This window comes from Notamacropus eugenii, chromosome 2, assembly GCF_028372415.1.
Source record: "Notamacropus eugenii isolate mMacEug1 chromosome 2, mMacEug1.pri_v2, whole genome shotgun sequence".
NCBI classification, from domain to species: domain Eukaryota; kingdom Metazoa; phylum Chordata; class Mammalia; order Diprotodontia; family Macropodidae; genus Notamacropus; species Notamacropus eugenii.
Window position 1 is genome coordinate 244,369,924 of NC_092873.1, and position 27,330 is coordinate 244,397,253.

Below are 27,330 nucleotides of genomic sequence, written 5' to 3' on the forward strand. Positions count from 1 at the left end.
TGTCTTAGTTCATAACTAGAGTCAATTTAAGATATTTATTTAAATTGATAAATTTCAGCTTACTCCATTGTTTGTTTTTCTCTTGCTTAATCTATACGCTATTAAGAATAATGGAAGGGAAGTTCTTCATACATTCTGGAACACTGACCCTACATATTATCCTGAGAGAGTTGTTGTTTTTGAATTCTTACAGCTCAGTCTAATTTTATTGATTTTTCAAAGTATTATGAAAGTTTTCTCTTCTGAGATGCAATTATGCTTACTATTGTTTATTTGCATTGTACTTTATTGCTATAAAAGACCTAACTAGTATGAAGCTTTTTAAAATTGAGAATAGGATGGGAAGGAGATTGTATTTTTAATTCATTAAAGGGAAAGTATATAATGGTTAAAAAAAATGTTTATAATTGGGAAATCTGATGATAAAAAATAATATGATTAATTTTCAAGCTCTGAATAGAAGAGCATTCTCAACTATTCTTGTTATTGGTTTTCTCAAACAGATTTCATGAATTCGTAACGGAGAATAAGTGAATTAACTGCCTAGATTACCTGGCAGTCTTTCATTGCATTCTGAACTGAAGCTTGGTCTCCAATTTTATGCTGTTGTTTAAGTTTCTTTTCTTGGGTTTCAAACCAGAGTTTTAGACATTGCACATTATTTTCAAATTCTGTCCAAGATTCCAATAAACCTTCCAGCATCTGGATCTGCATCAAAGTAAAAAAAAGGATATGAACACATTTACTATAAGAAATTAGCAAATTTGTTTCAGAATTAAATTTTTTAAGGGTAATTAGTTATTTTATCAAAACCATGTCCCAATAATTTAACATATTCCCCGAGACAAGACTAATTATGTAAAGAGTGAAATAATGCTTACATTTTTGTAGCTATTGGCTACGTGAAATTCACCTATGTTGTAAGCCAAAATTCATTACGGTATATCAGTTGTTGTTTTTTAATTTAAAAAGTGAATGGTCCAATGGAAAAGAATAAATAGGTCTCAAGAGGACATGTAGAAGTTATATTTTTGCCATATATCCAGGGCTTATTGGAATAAATAGCCCACTCATTTAATGACCATCATTGGAAAAGGTTTGCACATTCGAGTGCTGTTTTCGAGGGAAGAAAAATAAGCAATGAGTCACTCTGCTTACCTTTTCAGTTACTAGACTTTGCAAGATTTGCCAGTGTCTATTCATTGCTCCAAGCTGCTCAGCAAAATCTGTCTTATCACTACGTTTACTTTCTACATCCTGACTGGTGATTTGTAGCACTGACTGATTCACAAAATCCACTGTCAACTGTTTACAATTTATGTCAATCTTAAAACCCTAAAAGAAGAAAACAGAACACATGATATGTAAGACACATCTAAATATATCTTCTCATTTTAATGAAAGTTGTTATATTCTAAACACTGCAAAGTGGTATTGTCACTACTATATTCTGGTGTAAAAATGGGGGAACATTTATATGACTCATGATTTTCGGGCAGATATTTGGTTGGTTTTTTTTTAATTTTTAAGTATAAGATAAGGGGTTAGAAAAAAACATACTTTGTTTTACCTCACAGATAGTGGCATTTCGATGTTTAGATAAAATATACTTTAGCATTGTTTTATTTTAAAATAATTATTAAAAAGCCATTCTTAAGAATTCATAGTGAATAATCTCTGTATAACTACCACAAGGGATGCTTCTTTTTTTTTGGCTGGGAAGTTATTTTCTGACTGTATTACTGTGGTATTGAAAGTTTGTTCATTGCTCAGAATATCTGAATATTAAATCAAAATGTAAACACATGTGCACACACATGTACATATACACAATATACATTCATGTTCACAAGCATAGTCCATACACATATAAGAGTACACTTACACATATGTGCATAGACAGAAGGATAATTATGTGTGCACAAGTTTACATTTGCATACACACATATATAAGTGCAACAAATTTACATATGCATGTGTATATGTCTCTCTCTGTGTATAATCATTAACCTGACAAGTCTGTAGCTCATTAATATGTGTACTTTGGTAATATTATTATGCATTGAGAACTTCTGCCAAAAAAAAATGTGACAATCTTAAAAATAAACCTGCCTTTATTTGATACTTGCTACTTGATTCTTTTAATTACCTTATATTTCTGTAGGTATTCATTTATTGCTTTGTGTCCTACAGCATTTTTAATCTTCTCCTCGTCCTCCTGGATAACACTTTCCATAAGAGAAATCCAGCTCATCACTTCAGTAATAGCATGGCGTGATGGTAATTTATCCATTTGTAGCTGTTCAAGTATGATTTAGAGCAAGATACAAGTTTTAAAATTCAACTCAATTCCTATTCACTTGTAACTCCACGCTACTTTTAATTTATATACTGAATGGCTCTCCAAAAAGTTCCTACATCTTAAGTCCAATAACAGCTTTCACTTCAAACATCCTTAAAATACTGAGCAATAAAATCTATATGCTCAATTGGCATCTAAAATTTAATTTCTTCACAAACATTCAGTTAATTCTAACACCAGCATGAAGTAAATAATTTTTCAATTTTCAATTTTTTTTTGGAAAAGCGAGGTATAAAAATACTACAGAAAATTCACTTGATGATAGATCTAACTAATTATCCCATTAAATTGTTTGATATTCTCTCTTAAGACAGTGCAAACAAAAGCAAAATACTCAGAAACAACAATGAAAAACCAAAAGGTGCAAGTCCCTTGAATTTTGCCATTTTGAAAGTAGTTCTTTGGAATTCAATCAGAGCCTAAAATGCCATTTCTATGACAAATTGTACTTAAGATACTACTAATTCATGGAGTCATTTTTTTTTCCCAAGCAAGAATAGGGATTAGTGGAAAAAGATAAGGTTTATTTGAAGGTAAGATTGAAAAGAAAGAATGATGTATTCATCTATGTTTTTAATCAATATTTTTTCCCCCATGAAGAAATATTTATTCAACTGTAGAAGACCAAAGCAACTCAAGAGTTTTTCATTACATACCTGATGCAGCTTTTCCTGTACTACCGGAATGTGTGCCAGCAGTTCTGTCCACTGGCTGTCAATCTGTGACAGCCCAGAACGAAGCGCTGCTGTGTCCACTTTCTTCAGTCGAAGGAGTTGATTGCCCGTGCTAAGAACTGAGGATTTCTGGGAGGACTTTGCTTCAACTTCTTTAGAAAATTCCTAAATGAAGAATTAAGTGAGAGAATACGTAAGTGGACTATAAGTGTGTTAGTTCCACAAGGGGAAGAGTTATGTTTAAGAAGGGCCTGCCATTAGATTTAATAATGGGTTTGTAGGTCTCCATATTACTTCAGTGTTGTACTAGGAATTACAGAGGCAATAAAAAAACATCACCATCCTTGTCTTACTGTAGAGGCTACATATTTTATGAGGATATTATTGTAGACCAAAATTAAAAAGGAAAAATTTGAAAATAGAAAGTTAAGTCTATTTATGCTGACTAATGATTACATGCATACTACAAGGTAAGTAACCATTGCTTGCTTTACTTGGTTTTACATGGTTGATAGAATCACACAGATGGAAGGACCACATATGACTAAATGGCTCAGCCTCTTAAAATGTCTTACCAGGAAAGAATTCAGGTGATCTCGAACCATTTCTAATTCTTGTGGAACTGTCACTGATTGCTGATTCCAAAATTCTAGCCTGTCCTTTGCTGACTGCAACCAATGAATGAGTTCAGCAGATTCATTCTGATATCTGTAAGAAAGTTAATGGCAGCAAAACATATAAATGTCCATTGAAGGGCAGCTAAGGAAAGGGTTTGGTGCAGAGTCAGAAGGACTATTTTTGAATTTAACTCCTCTATTCACTAGGTGGGTAATCAACAAGAAGTCATTTAAATTCTCTGAGGCTCTTTCCCTATCTATAAAATCGGGATAATACTGGCACTGACTCATAAGGATGCTATGAGGAAAGTACTTAGTAAATGTAAAATTATTATTACAAAATAATTATTAATAAACATACCAGTTAATAATTATATATAGCAATATTATAAAGAATAATTTTATATTTACTAAGTAAAAATAATCAAAAGCAACAATTATTTTCATTATTAATAAAACTGATTTTTGCTTTTATTTTGTACTATTTTTTTATTTATTATCTATGACCCTTAGTACTAAGTTTTTCTTTATAACCTATGTTAGCAGTTTTACTAGCAAATAATTAATGTGGACAGTTAATGAAAAAGCACAGGGATGAGAATAACAATATCTGTTATCTAGTCTTGGATCTGACTTCTGGTTTTGCTACTTGTGGTCAGCACAATCTTGGACAAGTTATTCTAACTTAGTTTCCATATATAAAGAATTAGAGGGTTACAATCCAATGACTTTGGACAAGTCACAAAACACGAAGGCTTGTTATATTTGAATTTCCTCACCTGTTTAAATGAAAAATAATACTATTTGTTTCTTGCTCCTTAACACAGAGATGCTATTTTACTGGCATAAAATGAGAAAATGCAGTTTGGAATACAACATGAGATTTTTTTACTTGTTGAGGGAGGGGAATGGATATGTGGTTTTACTGGTATAAGAAATTCTGAGTATGGAAACTTCCTTCACTAAGGTAAATCAGAAAGTAGAAGCAATATTTCGAAGATGCAAAGGCAAATTTAGACTTCATGGTATAAATTTTTTTCAAAATAATAATCTAAAATATAAGATAGTAAGCTTCCCCTTTAGTGGAAGACTTCAATCAATTGGGGTAGTGAGCTTCCTCTTCAGTGGAAGACTGAGAAACCAACCACTTGTTGGTTATGTTGCAGAGACTTGCTTATTGGGGGGGGAGGGGGGGTATCAATTGAACTGGTTGGCCTCTAACATGCTTTCAGTTCTGAAATTCTATGATTCACCTGTAGCTTAAGGCTAAAGTGAGTTGCCTGGGATACTGAAAGCTTAAGTGACTTTTCATGGTCACACAGCCAGTCTGTGTTAGACAAGACATAAAGTCAGGCTTTTCTAATTCTAATAGCATTCATCTATCTACCATGGGATTATAGATGCAAAATTAGAAAGGACCTCAGATGTCATCCAGTCCAATCCTCTCATTTTATATAGATCAGGAACTGAGGAGCATGAAGGCTAAGGGACTTACACAGAGTGATTTTATCTCAGCTCTTTTGAGTCAGCGTTATTTCCATTGCACCATGCTGCTTCTCACATGCTAAGCTGCCACTCACAACGTGGAATACAAAGAGAAAATGTTAATTTACACAGAACTGTTCTGTCTATCCCCTCATTTATTCCCTCTTCAAAGCTGTTCTCTTGGCCAAATCAACTACCATTTTTCAATCCATAAGATTTCCTGTGATTCTTTTTTTCAGTCTTTTGGAAAATACTCCTTTATTAAAGGAAATGGGCAGAAGGATTTTCTAACTAACACGTTTATCACTTATATAAAATGTGTAATAATGAGTGCCTTTGATTTTAGTTAATAGGAAAGTCATTAAGGTCAAAGACCTCTGATCTTATGGAACTTATGCATATTATTACCTTGTCCAGTGTTTCAATATTGTCTCCAATCTGTGCAGTTCTTTAGTAACCTTGTTGGTATTATTTAGCCAATGTTCTCCAAGGTGATTTAGCTGGCTTTCTAAATCTGAACAGCTAATGGAAATTAGCAGTCTTTTCCCATCATCCAGTACCTGGTATAACTTTGGTTGGTATTCAGATAAGCTTGTTTTCAGTCGCTAAAATGATAGAAAACATTGGGTCAGGAAATTTACAGTTTATTTTTTCTCTTCTTGAATCTTATGCCTTCTCCAGTGCCCCAAAGTACCCTTCATTGATATGAAATCTAGTTATATTCTGTGCTTTCCACCACATTGAAAACTTCAACTTTCCATTAATAGCTAAGATCTAATCTTCTTAGTTTTTAACAAACATTTATGTAATAAATACAGGCATTTTTCAAATTCAACCAATTGAAACTTATTTAGCTAATGATCAGGTTCCAGGATAAACTGGAGAAAATGTTTGTTGAAGAAAAAATTCAGGAAATAGATAGATATAATATGAAAAAAGAAAACTAAAGACCCTCTCCATTTTATTACATATATCTTGTGTGTGTGTGTGTGTGTGTGTGTTTGTGTGTAATAATGAATGCCTTTGATTTTAGTTAATAGTTAAGTCCTTAAGGTTGAGAACCATGCATATGTGTGTATATATGTATACATATACATGTATATATCTCTGTATGTGTGTATGCATAAATATATATGATTCATACATATATTCTCTAGAAGGTCAATATGATACTAATATGAAGTTTCAGTGCTTTTAGGAAAGTATATAATTCAATACAAATAAAAGTACATTATTAAAACTTATTTTAATTTTTTTTTATTCTATGACTATTAGAAATGTCCAGTGGATCTTTGGCTCACTATAAAATAAAAATCTTTTTCTCAATAATAACTAACCTGGTATAGCATTATCCGGTCATTTAATCTTTCTTCACTCTCTTCCACCAAGCCAACACTTGGGATACTACTTTCAACTGCTTCCAACTGTCTGGTGAGTTCTTGATAATCATCCTCCAGATGGGACCAGGTCTGCATAGATATTTAATATACAGGTATTTGTGAGATAGCAAGGTAAGTGCTGATGAGGACTTGTTTGTAAAAGATATTTCCTTTATATTTCGGATTTACATAATTTTCATGTAATTTTCATGTTAATTTTCATTCTATTAACTTCAGAAATTATCTTTATAACTAGCTGAAAAACAATTTTTGATTCATTTGTCACATTTTAGGTTGCTGTGGAGAAAGACAAAGCACTCAGAAGAAAGTGAGAGAATAAATTTTGGGTAAGATGATTTTTAGGCTTTATTGTACTGCTAAATAGCTGATAGTCCATTTTACAGACGTAACATATGAAATACTGAACAAAAGATCCTGAGTGAACATTAACCTCTTCACTGAGCCTACTGCATGCTTTCAAGTCTGGAAGCAGGCAAAGACAAACTAAGAACGAAGTCAGAAATTCAGGCCATAAATAAACATTTTGGCATCTTTGTTCTTTTTTTTTTTTTTGGTTTATGTAACTTCGTTGAAGAAAAATAAATCAATTACTACAGAGCTATTAGTGGATCACTCACCCAACAACTTCCATCATTTATTCAATGCTATATTTAACAGTGCATTGGAAGACAGATTAATTAATAGCTCCAAGCCTCCTAACAAAATTTAAATGAAAATTACAAAAAGTTCAAGACCTTATTTTGGAACACCAAGGATATTTGACTTCCAATTTCCATTCTCTGTAGAACAAGAACAGGTCATTCTTTTATTGACATGCATAAAATAATCACGTTTCTGTTCTGCTGATGTTATAAATTCAGTACCAATTCTCCAATCACATCAGTTATGACCATAAAGTATATCATGAAAATCTCAAATCTCTCACAATGGAAGGCTTAAACAAGATGGATGCTGCTACAGTAATGTTGCTTCCTTTGATATGCCAATTTTGCATCCATCTCCTTCCCCCTCAGATGGTATCTTCAGGAATGATTTTAGTCTCATAATCAAGTTAGAGTGAAGACATTGGTCACATAATACACATGCTTCATTTTTTAAAAAATCTTAGGCAACTGTTCTCTTGTAACTACTTTACAGTTTCTAAAAGCAGTTACTGTCCAAAAGCTGGAAAAACTTAAGTCTTCTCAGATGAGCATGTGCATGAATGGAGGAAGGTAAACAAAAAATAAAATTAAAAAAGATGAGGTCTGACAGGGGAGCATCTGGATAAGAAAATCAAAAAAGGAACAGTAATTTAGAGTTTATGCCAGCTATAATGCCAATTATTCTGACTTTAAGGTAGCATCACATGGCATACTTCTGAGTCCATTCTCGAGATATTCTGTTGTACTTGTCTCTGCCTGTTTTATAGATCCGTGCAATCTGTGCCATAAGGGATCATCTGGGTTTGGATCACATAGCAGTGAACAAATGGATAGAAGAACTTTGATCTTAGAATGTCGAGACAAATGCTGCCATTACTGCTAATGCTTGGATGATACATTCTTGTTGTAAATGCAACCTTTGGTGGTTTAAAGGGGTAGTCTGTAGGGAAATGAATTGTCAAAAAGAATACACCACCTTGATATGGGCTGTCATTAGGTACCATAACTGTGGCTTGCCAATGAAACAAATATCCCCAACTGGACCTGCAGAACACTGTGCTGGAGGGTCACAGGCCAAATCTCTAAGTTTTTTATTAATTCATTTCAGCGCCATGGTGCGTGCTTCTTTCACGTGACTCAGCACTCTCTGGGTGGGTATAAGGGTCCAGTCAAAATCTCTGCTTATCCTGGGTGGCAGGGAAGGGTGGGGGAAGGAATCTCTCTTCTCACCGGCTCTACCTGACACAGGCACCAGCACCAGTCTCTCCTTCCCCTAGTCATCCACACCCACTCCTACAGAGGGGCCGGGGCCTCCCTCAAGCTGCGGCCTTGGCCTCCTCCCTGCAATCGAACCTGGTGCCTCGCTGGCCTTCCATCTTTCTTCTTATTATAACTCATGAACACCTGGGATAGGAGAGTCTCTCAGAAGCCTAGCCACAGACACAAAGATCAAGTTCCTATTTCTATAAGAAAACACCCTAAATCAATCATCAGATAATACTATACACGGGCTCAAGTAGGCTGTAAAGATGATTCTTTAATGAATATATAATTTGGACACATAAGCCTGGTATGTGGGCTTTTTTTTTCTTTTTCTCTCTATATTATGAATGATTATTTGCCAAACATTTGGAGTGGCCTTTGCTGCCATGTGTAGGAATTAAAATGGAGAGAAAGTGAGGTTAAAATGATCAAGGGATCTCATTTTAAAATTTCTAGAATTCATACAAAGAGCTCCCATTCAGACTGTTGTAGTGAGTGGCCCCTAGTTAGACTTCTACAATTCCTAACACTGCTTCCCCTTAGTTCTGGTCCTATCTGTATGGCTGCTTTTCCTCAGTTTCATTAGATGGATCATTATTCATGTCTCATTCTCTAATTATTGGTTACAGTTTGTCCTAGACTTTCTTATCTTCTCTCTCTATGTCCTTTCCCCAATATCCATGGGTTTCAGTTGTGTCTGACTTGCCATGACCCCATTTGGGGTTTTCTTGGCAAAGAACTGGAGTCATTTCCTTCTCTAATTCATTTTAAAGATGAGGAAATTGAGGCAAACAGGGTTAAATGACTTACCCAAGGTCATTTAGCTAATAAATGTCTGAGACTGGATTTGGACTCAGGTCTTCCTGAGTCCAGACCCAGCACTCTACTCACTGTGCCACCTAGCTGCCCCTATCAGCTGTTATCATTATGTATAAATCCCTTTAGCTTCATGTCTATGATTTGAGAATTTAATCCAATGTCTCTTAGACACTTTGAGCTGGATATCATATAAACTTGTCCAAAACTCCACTCATTACCTTCCCCCCAAATCCACTGTTCTTTCTAACTTCTCTAATACTGTGAATTGTACAATTATTATTCTAGCCACAAAGAAAAACTTTGCAACTTTGGAGTTATCCTCAATCCCTCCTTCTCTCTCACTCTTTCTTCCCATATCCAATCACTTACAAAGTCTTTCCAATTCAGTCTTTCCAACATTTTTGACATATCTCTCTTTTTCTCATTCCCACAGTCTCCTCTCTCTCCTGATCTCCCCCACTTTGTCTCTTCATTACTCCTTTCCTGGATTAATAGCCTCTAATTGGTCTTCCTGCTTCAATTCTTTTCATTACTTCATCTATCCTCCACAATGATTTCAAAGTAATCTTCCCAAAGTACTAGTCTGACCATGTCAAATAAACAAAAACTTCCGGGGGCTCCCTATTGCCTCTATGATAAAATAAAACCTTGTTTGGCATTTAAAGCTCCTGATAATCTGGATCCAGCTGAATACTTTAGACTTATTTCACAGTAGTTCCCTTCATATGCTCTCAGAGGTCTAGTCAAATTGGCCCATTTGCTGTTCCTCATAGAAGCATTTCACCTTTCATCTTTTCCTTTCACACCTCTACTTAGAATTTCTAGCTTCCTTTAAACCTCAGCATGAGGGCCATGCCCTACATGAAGCCTTTTCTGATCCCCTCATAAGTTACTCAAAAGTTGCCTTCAACTTCCCTAAAATCACTTTGTGCAAATTTTTATTTAGTTCAGTATGTAAATGTTGTTACATGTGATTGAATGTAAGCTTCTTGAGGGCAGGAACTTTACATTTTTCATCTTTGTCTCTGTAACCACAACACTTAGCATGGTGCTTGGCACATGGGAGGGATTTCATAGATAGATGTTAGTTAATTATCTACAGTCATGCACATCTACTCTACTTCATACAGTATATGAATTGGTGTATTGTATTTGAAGAAATAAATTCTTAGAAGAGATGTCACTATTCAAGCTGAAAAGAAGTTTTAAGAAGAGTTCATGCTATTAACCTTACATTCTCATACAAACCCTTTTACTTTATACTCAAATGTGACTTCATTTTTATTGTGAAAGATCATCAATGTTTATCTACAAGGTGATTTGTAATAAAGCTCAACAACTTCTCAGTGTCAAGTCTTCATTTGTTTACTTAATTTAAGCTTCCTAGTGTCAACATTAAATCCCATTTCACCACAAATCATTGTAGATGGGAAACTTCCTCTTTGGAAGCACAAAAAAAATTGTGTATTGCAGTGTATATGTGTCAGTGTTTGTCTAGAGAAGACAGTGAGATGTAGCATAGCTTAAACATGCTATCTATACCATTCAAATGTACTAATGATGGTGTGGAAGAGTGTTGAAAACACCTCACACTTCTGGGATTCCAAAGAAAAAAGGATTTTTTTTTTTTTAAAGTAGGGGAACTACTTTGTGGAGCTGACCAAAGTCAAACATCCAGCAAAGACTGAGACCAGGATGCCAGTCACTGGTAGCAATGTTAGTGCTTCTGTCTCCCACCTCCATTTCTGGATTTGGTAGGCATTGTGCTAACAGTTCAGTTTGTATTCCATGTCAAGTTCTCAACAGGGTAATAGCATTCAAAAATCACATTCTGTACTTGTACAGTCCTGTGCTCAACAGGCTGCTGCTACCTTATTAATAAGATTAGGGCACTATGTAACACTTTCTTAAAACTCACATTTCTGAAGATTATGTAAATATGGAATTTGTGTAAAAATCCATTTGTGCTAGACCCCCAGGAATAATATAAACAACAAAGATTGATGAAACCATGGTGTTCCTCCTTATAGTATGAAATAGGCTTCATGGATGCCCAAATCTTGCCTTAATGAATACCCTTGCATTTGTTTACAACAGAAAAGTTAAAACCAAATTCTCACCTCAAGAATGTATTCCAGCTCTACTCCTCTCTTGTGAGCCTGCTTTAGTACAGTTGAAGCCTGAGCCATCAATTCCATGTGGACCTGGTTTTCCTTCGGGATGGCCAAACTGATTATCTTCCTGGAGAGTGTTTCAGTTAAGATCATATGGGATTCAAGGCCCTGAAAATACTCCTAGAATTTTTCAGGAAAAGAAAAAGAACTCACAAATCTATTCACATCTTACTTTTCCAATAAAATTGGCTTCCAAAGAGAGTGTTGACAGAATTGGGTTAACATAAAAGAATATTCAGTTGGAGCACTGTAACAATATTCCAAACTCACTGTCACCACCACAGTTCAAACCCCAAATCTGGATTACCTCCACAATCTTCTTATGCCCTCAAAAATCCTTCCACAATGCTGCCAGAATGATATTTTAGAACTGAGGTACTTTTTATGGAGTACTTCCTACAAGGAAACCTTCAATGGTTCACAGTCTTCCACAATATAAATCCAAATTCTTTAGCCTCATGGTAAAGTCCCTTCATCATCTAGGCTACCTTCTTCATCCATTCTGTTCCATTCCATTATTCCCTAATACAAATTGCTTGTTCCAAACAAACTAATTTATGCACTGTTTCCTGGATACCTGCACCAAGTACATGCTCATTCTATGTCTCTACTAATGGACTTCTTTCTTGGAATATTTCATCTCCACACGTTCTAAGTTATTTCCGTTTTGAAAGCTCTAACTTTCCCTTAAATACTAAGATATTTAATTGTTGTCTTTGCTGCCCTAGCATAGTATTAACTCATATTAAGTTTGCAGGCCACTAAAACATTTAGACAATCTATTGTTGGAATTCCTTCTGCAACATCCCTACAAAACCAAGTATCAAGGCTCTAGCTGAACACTTCTAGTTACAGGGAACTTATTGTTCTATGAGGCAGCCCACTTAACTGATGGATGGTCCTAAATGTGAGAAAGACTTTGAGTTAAAATGTCTCTTTGTACATTTTTATCCTTTTTAATTGGCACTTATCTTTCATTATAATGTCAAAGACTTGAGGAAAAAAAGTAGCTCTGTGAAAAGATGCTTTCATGGCAAAATGATAAGACTTCAGTAAATCATAATGATTTAGATGCAAGTATCCAAAAAAATGAGATCTGAAAAATTATACCTCCCTGACCCCACTCCCATCTGAATGCAGCAGATTATATAATACCATAAGCAATGGGAATACAGTTTGGCTAAATACGTTTCCCTTTTTTAAAAAAGTGACCCCCTATGTAGGGCATACTACCAACTTGGTTTTAGTCATATTTATTTTACTTTTAGGCTGTCATCCATTATAAACAACTTCTGAACACAATATCCCAAAGCTAAAGTAGCAATTTTGCAGACAAAGAAAAGTTCATTAAATACCCCATTGGTATTATCAATTCAGTAACTGCTAACTCTTCACTTGGCACACACAAAATCACATTAATTAGTCAAATTTTAGTCAAATGGACCAAATATAATTAGCACGAAACCAGCAGAGATCGTATCTGATTACATGCAGGTCAAGAACATTTCTCATGAAGTATCTGGAAATGAATGAAGAGGTTGTTCTATAGTTTGTTTAGTGACATAGTAATAGCTATGATCTTGGTTTCTCACCTCGACCCCAAGGAATGCTTTTCTAGAGAAGTCACATGGAATATTGGCTAGAGAAGCTGGAAAGGCTTAGATCCAACTGCTTCCTCATATACTTACTTATTATCTGCATGAACCTAGGTACTACTGTAAACTCCAGTTTCTTCCTCCATAACATGGCAATAGTAAGAATATTTTTATTGCCTCCCTCATACACAGTACATTTTTATATTAAATAGAAACAAAGAGAGATTTTTAAGGCACTAAGACAATATTTTGTTAACTGGGTCAAGTAAGTTCATGAGCAAAATCCATTGTAAACTTAAAATGCCTTATTATCTTGTCATCTTCTCACTTTTTTTGGCTGCTCTTACTCTTTGACTCTACATGATCATGTGGAATGGACACTTAGAGAAATAGGGATTTTATTTTCCCAGGAAGATGTCTGTAAGTTCAATGCAAGAAGAGGAAGAAACATCTTTATCTGTTAACAACACATCTGCAGCTGTAATGAAAGTGAGATTCAGATATCTCTGAGTCTAGGAAGGAGTTTACTCCTAGGACAAATAGGAAAGCTGTTGTCCTTGGGCTGGAGAAACCAAGAAGGAATATGTTTCTATAGCTAACTTGTGAGAAAAAAAGGATTAATTTGTGTTAGCAGACAGAGTAGACTCTGGAAGAAGAATATGAGACAAGAATAGATTCTCTCTAAAGAATTCTGTTCATTGATTATCCTCCATTATGAGAATAGAGATTGCCAGTAAGGTCTTCCTTTTTGATAAATTACTAAAAAGTTTTGCATTTCAACTTAGAACTTTCTCAAAATCCCATTTCAATTAATCTGCAACAAATCTTTGTTCTTTACTCTTTCAACGGGATTAATCTACCCTTAATGGTTGCTTTGAATAGTAAAATATAAGTAAAAAGAAAAATAAAGGAAGTAAGAACTCAAAAGATTGAGAGTACTATATTTTAATATACAATTGGCAGTGTGTAATAATGGATAGTTAGAAACACATTTCTGTGTTTATTTATTTTGTACCTTGTGCTTGTCAAGTAGCTGTTGAACTTCTTCTTTGGAAGATACAATCATTTTTTGATCTCCTGCCATTTTTTCTTGACCAGTTTCAAGCAGGTCAGCTAGGTCTTGCAGAGCTCGTTCATACTGACTCTTGAGGGCTAGATTCTGATTTAACCCACTGCGTCGGGAGGCAATGACCATCATTAGTTCATCATACATGTCCTAAGAGAATAAAAAAAGCAACAGATTTTACTTTGATATACAGGCAAAGAACAGGCTAAGATCTAAACAATATGGCCATATCATGCTTACTTATCCCCACGTATCCTATATTTCTAGAAGAGGCATTGTGTGGAGCAATTATTTGCCTTTAATGCATCAAAAAATACTTGGAAATCATGTCCAAAAAAGGAAAAATTTAATATTTCAACACTTCAATAAATCTGAGTATGGCCTGTGAAGAGGTCTGATAACAGCTCTACCAACAATGCCAAGTGACAGGTGATAGGGGAATGTAGATGTTGTTTGCATTATATGAATTTGGGAAAGCTATGGAAAGGAGCAAAAAGGTAGAAATTTGGCCTGTGAAGAATTATAGCAACAGGGAGGAAAGACAATTATTACTATTCTTCTGAGAAAGTATGTGTAGTTTCCTTAATATCTTACAGGTTCAATTATAACATCATTTTGTAGGGCTTCAAAGAAACTAATTTTTAATTAGTTAAATGAAAACAGAGATTTTTAAGGCACTAAGACAACATTTTGCTAACTGAGTGGAGTAAGTATCTCACTGAGATCTCATTTTAGTAGAGGATGATATACCAACCACAGAATTTCTGAAAGGATGTTTATGGAAGACCAAAAATGTCCACTATGATAAAATTTAATGCTCATGCTCAGTTACAAGTATGTCAGTTTGCTTTATTTCCTCAAGTTTAAAGACTCCAGAATAATGATCAAGGAAACTGTAGATTGGAGTTCACATAAGGAATTTTGAAATGTTAGGTGTAGAAATGAAGTCAATTAAATGGCCTTTCTTTTTGTTTAATAAGGATGTATTTATTTCCCTAAAAGGACTTGCAAATCTTAATTGAGTTTATATATCCTTTTAACACTGTTGTAGTAAGATATACAAAGATAACTCAGGGTTTTATTGGCAACCATTTGCAGACTTTTGTAATACAGAAACTGCTATGCCAGCTTTGTGTTTAATAAAGTATGGCATTTCATTAGCAATTTATGGCAGCCTCAAATTTTCACATCTGTGTCATGTTTTGGGTAACCCACCAAGAATACATGTCTAGAAAAGGGAGACTAGAATTTTCAGACCTCTTGGTATGATCCAGGGAACTCAGGTAAAAATTTTATAACTTCCATTCTGAATGCTGTATTGGTTTTGTGACTAATGCAAGGTTTTAGATACATTATAAGGATTTTGAAACTTATAAAGATGGCTATATCTGCAGCTGTCAAAACTATTAAGTGCATGGAATGAGTTTTCCTTTTTCTCTAAAACAATTTTTGGGGGTAGGAATTACAGATAGAGAGTTAGTTACATAAGTTTACCCTTAGTATTAGATTGGGTTCATAAGTGATACATTTTCCAGGGAACTGTATCATGTGATTTATATAACTATTTTCAAATAAAAGCATAGCTCTGAAAAATCATGGAGGAAAGAGAAATACTAAAGAGATGTTATTGAAAGAGGTTACAGAAAATTTGGTTGACCACTTAGTACCTAAGTAACAAAAATTTCATTACAAAAAAAATCAGGGGGGTAATAGAGAAACTGATTTCTATTCATATGAAATAGTAATAATTGCAGTGCTTTGTTAATTTGACAGACGTTAAGTATACGTTAGAGTGCTACGTGAAGAATGGGACAAAACAGAAAATGTGGATAAAATGCTCATTGACTGAACATTTACCTGGAGTTTAGAGAGTTCTTGCACAGAGGGCTGGTCAACCTGCAATTTGTCACCACGTTTCTTTAAATCAGTGATACTTGCATCTAATTCCTTCAGACCATCTTCAGCCTGCTGCATTGCCTGAATCAAATAAATGACATTTCTTTGTAACATTCATGTAATCTCCATGGACATTTAATTGTTCTTTCCACTCTAACCTTCACTCCTATTTTTAAATGGTGTTGTTTTAAAAAAAAAAAAACATGAAAACTATACACTATTATAAGAGAAGAAAACAGCATCCAATGTGTAGGTATTGGCCACCTCCACAGTGATGCAGAGGATTTAGAAGCTAGGGAATAGTATGCAAATAGGACAAATAATGTGATTAAGCTCTTGAAAATAGAGTATGGATGATAACAGATGAAGAGAAAGCTTGCCTATATTTCTTTTGAGAATACTTATTGCGTATGGTAAAAACTTTCTATATGATCAGAAAATACTTATGGAACAATTAGTTCTTTGGATTGGCAGTACACAAATGCCTTTGCCTTCAAGTAGGGTATATTTTCTAATACAAATTTAACTAGAATTTTCTCACCTGCATGAGTAGGGAAGACATTCTCTGCAATCAAATGCAGGAAAGTAAGTATTTATTAAATAACTAAAATATTTATTAACTATAGAAAGGTCACCAGACCTGGAGTCAGAAGACCTGAATTTGAACAATGACTTGGTTATTTATTACCTGCAATATCTACTTTTAATTATTTAAATTCGGGATTTTCAGTATAATCTATATGATCTATCAATTTGAGGGGTTTTTTTTTAGCTCTCTCACAGCCCTTCTACTTCTAAAATAATGTGATTCTGTTTTCTACTGTGAGTAGTTATGGAAACAATATAAAATGTGATCCCATGGCTTCATGGTACTGAAAATCTGTTTAAAGAAAATACACATGAAACACCTCAAAAGCACAAGGTCAACTAGGAAAAGTTTTGGTCAAGAGTCAGGAGATCTGAGTTTGAGTCAGCTTTACCACTAGCTCCTGTGTCATGAGACCAATCATATAATCTCTCTAGGTCTCATATCCTTAATCTATAAAATGAAAAGGCTAGGCTGTCAGGAATCTTTGGTCTCTACTGGCTCTACAAATCCTGATTCTAATTAGACAAATTACAAAAAGGCACATAATTAAGTGCTAACTAATTATAGGACATATGGGTTACAGGAGGTTAGCAAAGAAAATAATCAGTCATAGAGAAGGCTTTATGGCAAGGGTGGTACTCAAATCATGCTTTGAAAACTTTATAGGATTTAGATCAACAGGAAGAGGACATTCTAGGCAAGGGATTGAACATGAGCAAAAGCACAGAGGTTAGAATGAACATTTATTGTGCCTGAGATAATCATAAAATGGTTGGATTAAAGTAGAGTCTCTTTATCACTAATGATAATCAGGCACTACAGAGTGAAGATAGAATCTGTTCTTTTGCTTAAATAGATATTCCAGGGGTAGAAACAGCTATTCCTCTTAGATACTTTGGTACTAAAAAATATGCTCTAATCAGAATTTTTTTTATTTCTTATATTCCCCACATTTGATGGTGCCAACATAGATTTTACTGTCTTTTTTATACTTATGATTTATTTACTATTCATGAGGCAAAAAGGTTTAAACAATCTGACAAAGGATTGCACACAGGGTTACAGGCCTTTAAAAGAAGATGGTTTTGCCTGAATACAACCATTTTCTTCAATTCTAGGAAAAGAAGATAGCAGTGCCCATAATAGTCTTCAAAATATTATAAAACTCTAGTGTATTCCAATAACCTCATGGAAAATGGAAACTAATTCTTTGCCCTGGCTTAAATAAGGATTATTCATTCTTGGAAGTGAACATGCTGCATCTAGATTTAAAGCTAAAAAAAAGATCCATTTCCTCTCTTCTACAGACCATATGTTGATCTTCTGATGATTATTTGAGCTGACATGCTCCAGAAACTCTACTTTATTTTTTACATTTGCCCTCTATTTTCAGAAACAGGCAACTATAAATACCTCTATTTGTTCTGCTGCAGGCTTCTCCACCACACTGGCCAGTTGTTGCAGAATGATGTATTTGTTATCTGCTAGTGATGTCAAAAGCAGTTTGAGATCATTCTGAGGGGAAAAAAGTAAGAGTGAAAGGCAGGTCATCTTGGAAACCCATATAACCAACTACTCACAGATTAATGGTAGCAGCCATTCGACCTCTGGAGTAAAATGAGGCACATATACGTCTCAGGATCTCTGTACTATTATTTTTGGTTATATGGAATTTGACAAGCACTTGAAACTTTAATGCACACAAGCCCAAATAATGTATAACTTAAAGGTAAAACAGTTAGTTAAAGCTTTTCATTATGTCTGAATAAATATCATTTATTAGATTGTAAGAAAAATCCATTAGTTCGGTCCATTAAAAAATTTTTACTGAAGAATGGATTATAATACTGCTCCTCAAAAACACATGAAACTGGATTCCTAGAATAGTAGCACACTACTTAATAATTACATTTTATTTGTTGGTTTTACTAATATAGATAGGTATATACACAATATTTTTCATAAATTTAGGGGAAAGAAGTATTTAAGGTGACTGTAGGGATTTATGAAGGGACAATGACTTGGTTGAGTCTTGTATTTATTCCCCCAACCTAATTTTATTGCCCAAAACAGTGAATTTCATCCATGATGGTCTTGGTGTTCCCATAGAGAAATTGACCATTAGGACATTCATCCTAAAGTATCTTTTCAAAGGAAGAATTATGAATTAAAAAACTAAATCAGTTTTAACATCCTAAATTTTATTTGAAACACAAATATGTATATATATATATATATATTTATTTCTTAGTGAATAAAATAATACCATAATAGTAGTATTAGTAGAAATTAGTAGAATTAGTAGAAATCCATGTCATGTCTATCATAATCTCTCTCTGGTGAATGCAGAGAATATGGATAAATGTCACCCAATGCTATAGTCAAGTGAAGGTGAGCTTTAAACACAGGGAACAACAAATCAAACTTCCAAGGATCCACTATATTGGCCACTCTTACAAGTGAGAAAAAAGAACAGCTCATGGAGATGAAAGGAAGAGTAAAAACAAGAGTGCTGAATGTGAGGGGAAAACGAAGAGAGAGCATGATAAATTGCCCAGGGTACAGATAGGAATAACTATTTTAACTAGGCAAAAGATAGATTGTATCTACAAAGAGAATGACAGATACCTCCTAAATATATGAAAATTGTCAAGAATGAGTAAATCCATAGATTACAACAACGTTATTAGCCGAATCTTTGAATATGAACTATTTCATCTTTCCACATATTCATTTGAATATCTAAATAGATCCAAAATAAAATCAATCCTCTACTTTACAGAGGAAAGCATTAGTAGAAGATGATAAACAGTCATTATATTTGCTTGGGGAATGAAGTATGTAGGTATTTAGTAGTAGCAAATTTGCCTTCATAATTTTATTCAGTTTAGGCTAATTGGATTGCCTTGCCTGAATCTCCATGATGTCTAGAAGAATTATCCAACAAGTATACTGGATATCAGAGAAATCAGTTTTGTATTAAAGAGACTGGATCTGTGATTTTTTTTCTTTTTCTTTTTTTTGTAATATGGATTTCCTAGATGAAGAAACTCTTCCTACCGATGAGAAGTTAAGTGACTTGCTCAGAGTCACAGAGTCAGTTTGTGTCATAGATGGGACTTGAGCTCAGATTTTCCTAGTTCTGAAGTTAACTATTATTCTACTACTCTGTGGCTGCCTCTTCATTTTTTTTCCTATTAAATATATTTTCACCTTAATCATGTTGCATAGAAGAATTAAAATGAATGGGAGAAACCATAAAACAAAACAAAACATAATACAAAAGAAAATTGTCTGCTTCATTCTGCGATCCAATTCCACAATTCTTTCTCTGGATGTGGAAGGTGTTTTGCCTTGAGTCCACTGGTAATTTTTTAAGTCCTTGCATTGCTATGGAGGACTAAGTCTACCAGAAAAATTCCTTGCACGCTGTGGTTGTTGCTATGCACAAAATTCTCCTGGTTCTGCTCCTTTCCATCAGCATCAGTTCATATATGTCTTTCCAGGCCTCTCTGAAGTCTTCCCATTCATCATTTCTTATAGCACAATAGTATTCCATACACCACAATTTATTCAGCTATTCCCCAATTGATGGGTATCCCCTTGATTTCCAGTTTTTGGCCACCACAAAGAGGGCTCTACAAATATTTTTGTACATATGGGACCCTTTCCCATTTTTTATGATCTCTTTGGGATACATTCCTAGAAGCAATATTGCAGGGTCAAAGGGTATGCACATTTTTGTAGCCCTTTGGGCATAGTTCCAAATTGATCTCCAGAATGGTTGGATCAGCTCACAGCTCCATCAACAATGAACTGATGTTCCAACTCTGCCACAGTTCTCTATACATTTTAGAAATGAGGCCTTTATCACAGACACTGGTTACAAAAATTCTTTTCCAGTTTTCTGCTTCTCTCCTAATCTTGATTGTATTGCGTTTTTTGTGTAAAAACTTTTCTATTTAATGTAATCAAAATTATCCATTTTGCACTTCATAATGTTCTCTGTCTCTTGTTTGGTCAAAAATTTCTCCAATCTCCATAACTCTGACAAATATACTATTCCTTGCTCCTCTAATTTGTTTATAGTATCAATCATTATACTTAGATCATGTATCCATTTGGACTTTATTCTTGTGTATTGGGTCAGGCGTTCATTTATGCCCAGTTTCCTCCACACTGTAGTCCAGTTTTCCCAGCAATTTTTGTCAGATAGTGAGTTCTTATCCCAGAAGCTGGGGCCCTTCAGCTTATCAAACAGTAGACTGCTATATTCATTGACTACTGTGTCTTGAGTACCTAACCTATTCCACTGGTCTACCCCTCTGTTTCTAAGCCAGTATCAAGTGGTTTTGATGATTACTGCTTTATAATACAATTTGAGATCTGGTAGAACTAGTTGTGGCTGTCTCTTTAACATAAAAAAAAAATACATGAAGGAACTAATTCATATGATGATTAGGCCTTGATTGTTTTATCTCTTTAAGGTACTCCAAAAAAACATTTCAGTTGTATATGTCTTATTTTATTTCTTACGACATTTGTATAAGTTCCCACCTCCCCACCACCAGTCAATGGATATTTATGTAGTGGAGAGTGGGAAAGAAAGGATAAATAGCATATGAAAAAGATCATGAATATAATTTTATGCTGCATTGGGAAACAAATTTGAAGATAGTTTCAACTTTTAAAATTAATGTGCTAACTCATCTATTAATAAGCACTTGTAATTTTTGTTTTCATTTTCAAATAATTGAAACTATTGAATAGCATTACCAGGAAATTTACTTTGGGTGAATTAAAGGAGCAGATAATGTTAAAATATCAATTGATTATAATTAAGTATAACTCACAGGTAACTGTTTGAACATAGATAATGCATGTCTATATATTCAGTCCATCCATCATCTCTATTGCCTATCTGCATTTTCCAAGAATTAATTGTATTCATTATTGGTCTAGAAAAAGTAAGACTTATTGTGGCTATAAATACTTAGTGGGGAAATGAAAAATGAAGACATATCATTCCCATAGACATTGAGTTCTGCCAGCATAGCAGGTATTTGGTACTTAAAGAGAATAAAAATGCTTGTGGCTTGACCTTTAAATCATATTCATATTGTAACTATTTTCTCCAATTAAATGAGAATAAAGTATTTTGAAATGCCATAGTTTTTGTGCGTGAGTTGGCCACTGTGTAACTGATTACCTAAAATATGTTTCTAAATAGGAAATAATTTGGCAAAAAACCCCTCAAAAATAAAAAAAATACCAGCAACATTGAAAGCAAAAATCTCTTTTTAAAAATCAAAATGCATGTTATCCCTTTAGTCTCATAAAATATAATGAATAATAATTATTAGGGTTCTTTTATTACGAGATATATCAATTACCTAAAAAGAAAAAGGTACCACAGTGTAATGCTAATGAGATTTAAAGACCTTCCTCATTCATTAATGGCCCTGCTCATTAAAGGGAGTTTGATTAGGGGAGATTTGTAGGAAGGCCCACACCTTCTGTTAATGAGGCACTGGTTCTCAAGGGTTGTGATGCCTTCTGACTCTGAAAAATGTATATATATATACTCTGAGGTGAGGTTTTGTTTGGGGGCTTACTCACTGGAAGTGTTTGTTTCACCAGACAAGACTCTGGACAGACACTAAGGAGCTCCCCCTCTTCCCCCCAGCTTTGAAAACCCAGATGTTGGAGCTTCTCTCTCTCTCTGGTAACTACGTATGTATGTAATGGTCAGACAATTGGATCTGTCTATTGATATGTGATGTATGCATTGCTTACAGTCAGGGAGCTGGAACTCCTATCTGTTTAATATTTCTTTGTATTTTCTCTGAAGTTCAGGGTGCTGACTTTTTCCTCTGAACTAAGTGAATGACATAAGTGCTTAATTAAAGTGATTGTTGACCTCTCAAAGGTTGCCTTTCCTTTTAGAAAAGCAGATCAAAGAACCTCGGATAGCAGGCCCTCCTGTGTATGTCAGGATGCTTGCTTTCACACAGAAAAATATATGGTGTAGGAGTCCCAAAACGAGATTGACCTTTAGCATTTAACAAATACAGTGTTATTCAACCTCCTCCTTGACTAGCACACTAGACTCCAGTTACAGTCTATTGCACATAAGATGTTGTTATGAGACGTTAATCAATGTAACAATGATCAACTACATTTGGAGGCGATGAAACAAGTGACCCACCTCCAGAGAGAGAGGTGATAGGCTCAAGATGCAGAATAAAATATATATTTTTGGACATGGCCGATGTAGGAATTTATTTTATAATTGTTATACAGGTTATTTTTCTTTTTTTAATTTGGCAGAGTGGAGATGGGAAGAAGAAGGGCACTAGGTCTAGACTTGCAAAAAAAGAAGGGGGTCTTGAAGCATTTCAAAATAAATCATGAAAGAGAATAGAGAGAATCATCTGCAAGCAGGATATCCTTGTAAGTTATATATTGACTTTATTATATATGCGTTAAATGAAAAGTAAGATGTACATAATAGAGATCCACAAATTATAAATTGAGGGGATGCTCCTCCACCGGGTATATGACTGAACAAGTTGTGGTATATGAGTGTTATGAGAAAGAGATAGTGGCATGGTTTCGGAAAAACCTGTGAGCCTTTCATGAATTGATGCAAAGTGAAGTAAGCAGAACCAAGGGAACATTGTACACAGAAACAGCAATATTATATAATTATCTACTGTGAACGACTTAGCTATTCTGAGAAATAAAATGATTCAAGACAATTCCGAGGAACTTATGATGAAAAATGCTATCCACTTCCAGAGAAAGAAGTGATGGAGTATGAATGTAGATTAAAACATATGTTTTTTAAAAACTTTCTGTCTTTTTTTCCCGAGGGGTCCTATGTTTTATTTTGCAACGTGGCTAATATGGGAATATGTTTTGCATGACTTCACATGTTTTTATCTCTATCAAACTGCTTCCCTTCTCAAGGATGAGAGAAAGGAGTGGAAGAAGAGAGAGAATTTGGAACTCAAAATTTCAAAAATCTTTTAAAACTTTTTACATATAATTAAGAAAAAAACTTAAAAAATAGAGATTTGCCATTTCAATTACAAAATACTCCTTTCTGGTTCCATTACGTACAGAGTGTCCCAAAAGTCTTACTGTAGTTTTAACCTTATGGAATTTGTTAGGTTCCTAATTTTAAAAAATTAAATGAAGTAGACAGATTTCTGTGTCATATTGATCAAGCTTATTATTTTATATTCTTAATTTTATCCTCATATCCTATTTTAATTTATATATGTATATACATGATACAATTGCCAAACGATACTTTACACAGCTAAAACTTTATGAGAGCCGGAAAATCTACTTTCAAAATAATTATTTGCTTTCTATTCCTCAGAGCCTGTATTCTTAGCCACTCCTGACCTTAGGTCCCCACTACTGAGTTAACGACATCCCTTTGTTATACAGATTGGACACCTTTCTCTAATCCTCACCATCACCAGTCATTTATCACAGGGCTATCACTTAGCCTCCATCCTTGGTATTATATCATGAAAACTACATGTTTCAGAAATAACGGAGTCAACGAAAACATGCTCATATAGTACATTTTCTATATAGTCTAAGAGCCTTTTCTCTAGACATCTCATAACTGGACAGGGTCATTCTGTTGTACTAATTGAATTTATGGCAAGTTCATTCATCTTTAATCTTAGAATGCCCCAAGTACACTTCCCTTTTCAGAAAAAGATTCCTATACAGAGGTGCTCTGGGAGGCCTTATCACACATGCAAAAGTACAAAAGTACATTGTCATAATGCTACACAACAATTATGGAGGTTACATAAAGTACATTTTACTTTCACTAAAGATGAGGTTGTTAAGTATTTCCCAATATTTTCACAATCTTCACATTTTCAGCAGTATCTTAAATTTCATTAATTCTTTAAAATGCTCTAACTATATGAAGAATCAGACTATACATTTGCAAATAATTTCACTATTCGCTTTTCATATGTTCCAACCAAATTTCTCAGGGTAATATAACAATATAAAATATTGGTTTTTCTTAGACTTTAGGAAGCAAGGTACTTAAGTTTAAGTGAAGCCAATAACTATTTACTTATCTCTCTTTTTTATTATCCAGAAAATAACATGTTCCAAGTGTGTACTGACATTGATCACAATTATAATTCAAACTCTATCAAGCCTACTTCCAATAATACTATCTAAATTATATCTATTATAAAGTACTTCCATCTATATGAAAACATCCTCCTATGAAACACTTAAATATTGTAAGAAGGTGAATTTTATTTGTAAAAAGGTGGCTTAATTTTCACTGAAAACTAAAGCTCAAATTTTATCATCAGCCATTATAAAAGCCTCAATCCCTCCATTTACCCAGTTATGGAAAGTGTCCAAGAAAGTTTATTTGGTATACATTGGAAATCTCAACTCAAAGTAAAAAAAAAAATAACAAGCCTTAATTTCTGTACTTTTAAAAAATGCAATAAATTTTCAAATAGAGGTAAAGGGATTATGTGACTAGCTCCTTTAAAGGATATTTAGGTCTCTAAATTAAAATATTTTTCTGCATAATATAGTAATGCATTTTAAGTCTATGATAGTCAGCACTTATATGAGAAAATGACCTGAGTTCCAATACAATTTATTTAATGTTCTAAGTTCTCAAGCAATTCTAGCTATCGTGATTTTCCTGTATCAAGGACCATGGCATTTCAAATTTTCTAATTCTACAAGTTAATCACTTGGTTATATTTCTAAATTACTAATTATCAGTAATGATTTTGGCTTTGTATTACACATTAAGTAATATCTTTCAATTAAATAGCTTGTTTAGTGATGATGAAATAGGACCATGGAACGACAAATAACTTTGTAGAATAAAATTTAAGACTGACCCTACCTGGAAATTTAGTATTTGCTGCAGCCTTTCTTTCATCTGATGACATCGCTGATTTACGACAGAATCTAACAAGGATAGCCTCCCCAAAAGACAGCCCAAAGTATCTTCAATAACATCTCGGTTATCACCGTTTTCAGGAAATGCTTGGGAAAACAAGTTCTTGTTCTTATCCATTTCCTCAGACATCTCTTTAATATCTTTGGCAAGAGTCTGGATTCATAAAAAAGGAAATCATATTTAAGAAACTAGATATGTTAACATGTTCATTATCAACTTTTATCATCTCATTGAAAAGGCAACGAACTACTGTTGTTACTCAAACAACTAATTCAAGTTACTTTTATTTTTTTTCACTTGACTTCAACGACCTTAAGACATATTGGAGTTCACTAATTTTCTCAGTAAATTTTACCTACTGGCAATGCCTTCTGTTAAGTATTGAAAAATATAAAATACCATTTAGAAATTCAGTAATTTATTTTTGATTTTTATTCCTCATGTGGGTTTGTGATATACATTTCCATAGTCCTTCAATATTCTTTTCTCTTCTGCTAGAACAAGAATTCAATTCAGCATATAAAGGTTTCTACGAAGTTTATGTTCTTAATTAATTTTCTTCATCATCTACTTTTGAACAAATCCTTAATTTTCTGCTTTCTTTTTTAAAGCATCTTCTGCTTATATCTAAGATAAATTAAGTAGAATCTAATTTTTTAATGGCATGCAATTACGGAGGCATGTTATCAAACTTACTTCCTGGTTATAGAGACATGTTTCTGTTTCTTCTGGTAAAAGAGCAGTGGCAACAAATAAATGCTCTTCCACATCATCTAGCCAAGTGGAGGTAGCTGAAACTCCGTCGTATAATTTCTGTTCCAACTGAAAATGTTGCTTCCCTGTCCTTCCACTCTGGGAAAAGAAATTCAAAAGAAGAAAAGGTCAGTCTTCCAATACATTTAAGTGATACTGGACCTGAAAAAAAGAAAGGAATGTATTTTTGGTAAATAGTCCAATTAGATACAATTTTTTGCAAGAACTACAAAGTATTAAATACTATTTTTCTGAATTTTGTTTCTTGTATGTGAAGGGGTTGGGGGTTGTGATATTCACAAGAAGAGTCCAGAATGTAACTATACTGACCTGTTAATGTTCACTTTAGTGATCTTTATTGGCTGGCTGCTAAGCATTAGAGACAGTGGGTGAAATCCACATTTAAAAAAATAATATACATCTTTTTTTTAAATAGAATTTTCAAGTAAACCAAGACTACAATACCTGAGATGAAACTTCTTCAAAAGCCTGGTTCAAACCATCCAACAAAGATGTAACTGAGGATTTTGTTTGAGTCTGCCCTTCCCCTTTGTACAGTGGCACGCCAGTCAGCAATCTATTTGGCCTGCTATAAAGCTACATAGGAATAAGGACAGTTGTTTAGAAAAATTCTACAGCACTGTGTAAGAAACACATGGGACAAATATTAAGAAAAGGATCCTTATGTAATTTTTCAGGCAAAAATTAATTTCTAGAACACAGAATTTACAAACTTTAATATTTCATATTTATGGACGACAATGCTTTCATTGATTAAAAAAACTCAAACAGTAGCTTCCTAAATATAGGAAGTTCTTTATTGTTCTACCTTCAGTCTCTCCTCCCTCATATTCAACCTAACTCAAGTTTCACATCCACCATGAAACTCTTCCTTCACCACACTCACCAAAAATGGTCTCTCAAATTTCTCTCATTTGAATTCCCCTAGTATTTATTTAACATTAATCAAGTACTTAGTTTTATATTTCTTTTATATAAAAATACAAGAAAAC

General features: G+C 34.0%; 1 protein-coding gene and 1 pseudogene across 6 annotated transcripts in view; both read right to left on the reverse strand.

Annotated features, from left to right (window-relative positions):
- Positions 1-27,330, reverse strand: part of SYNE1 (spectrin repeat containing nuclear envelope protein 1) — a 537,113-nt gene that overhangs the window by 105,235 nt on the left and 404,548 nt on the right. For all 6 annotated transcript variants that reach the window (XM_072643728.1, XM_072643724.1, XM_072643725.1 and 3 more), the window contains 14 exons: positions 26,783-26,914; positions 26,261-26,416; positions 25,508-25,717; positions 17,998-18,099; positions 15,957-16,076; positions 14,049-14,249; positions 11,385-11,558; positions 6,476-6,607; positions 5,547-5,743; positions 3,612-3,744; positions 3,019-3,201; positions 2,150-2,299; positions 1,159-1,335; positions 553-708 (listed from right to left, as the gene is read on the reverse strand). In XM_072643728.1, the coding sequence (XP_072499829.1) occupies positions 553-708; positions 1,159-1,335; positions 2,150-2,299; positions 3,019-3,201; positions 3,612-3,744; positions 5,547-5,743; positions 6,476-6,607; positions 11,385-11,558; positions 14,049-14,249; positions 15,957-16,076; positions 17,998-18,099; positions 25,508-25,717; positions 26,261-26,416; positions 26,783-26,914 (2,223 nt within the window). The remainder of the gene's footprint in view (positions 1-552; positions 709-1,158; positions 1,336-2,149; positions 2,300-3,018; positions 3,202-3,611; positions 3,745-5,546; positions 5,744-6,475; positions 6,608-11,384; positions 11,559-14,048; positions 14,250-15,956; positions 16,077-17,997; positions 18,100-25,507; positions 25,718-26,260; positions 26,417-26,782; positions 26,915-27,330) is intronic.
- Positions 6,633-11,378, reverse strand: LOC140527066 (ubiquitin-conjugating enzyme E2 D3 pseudogene; annotated as a pseudogene).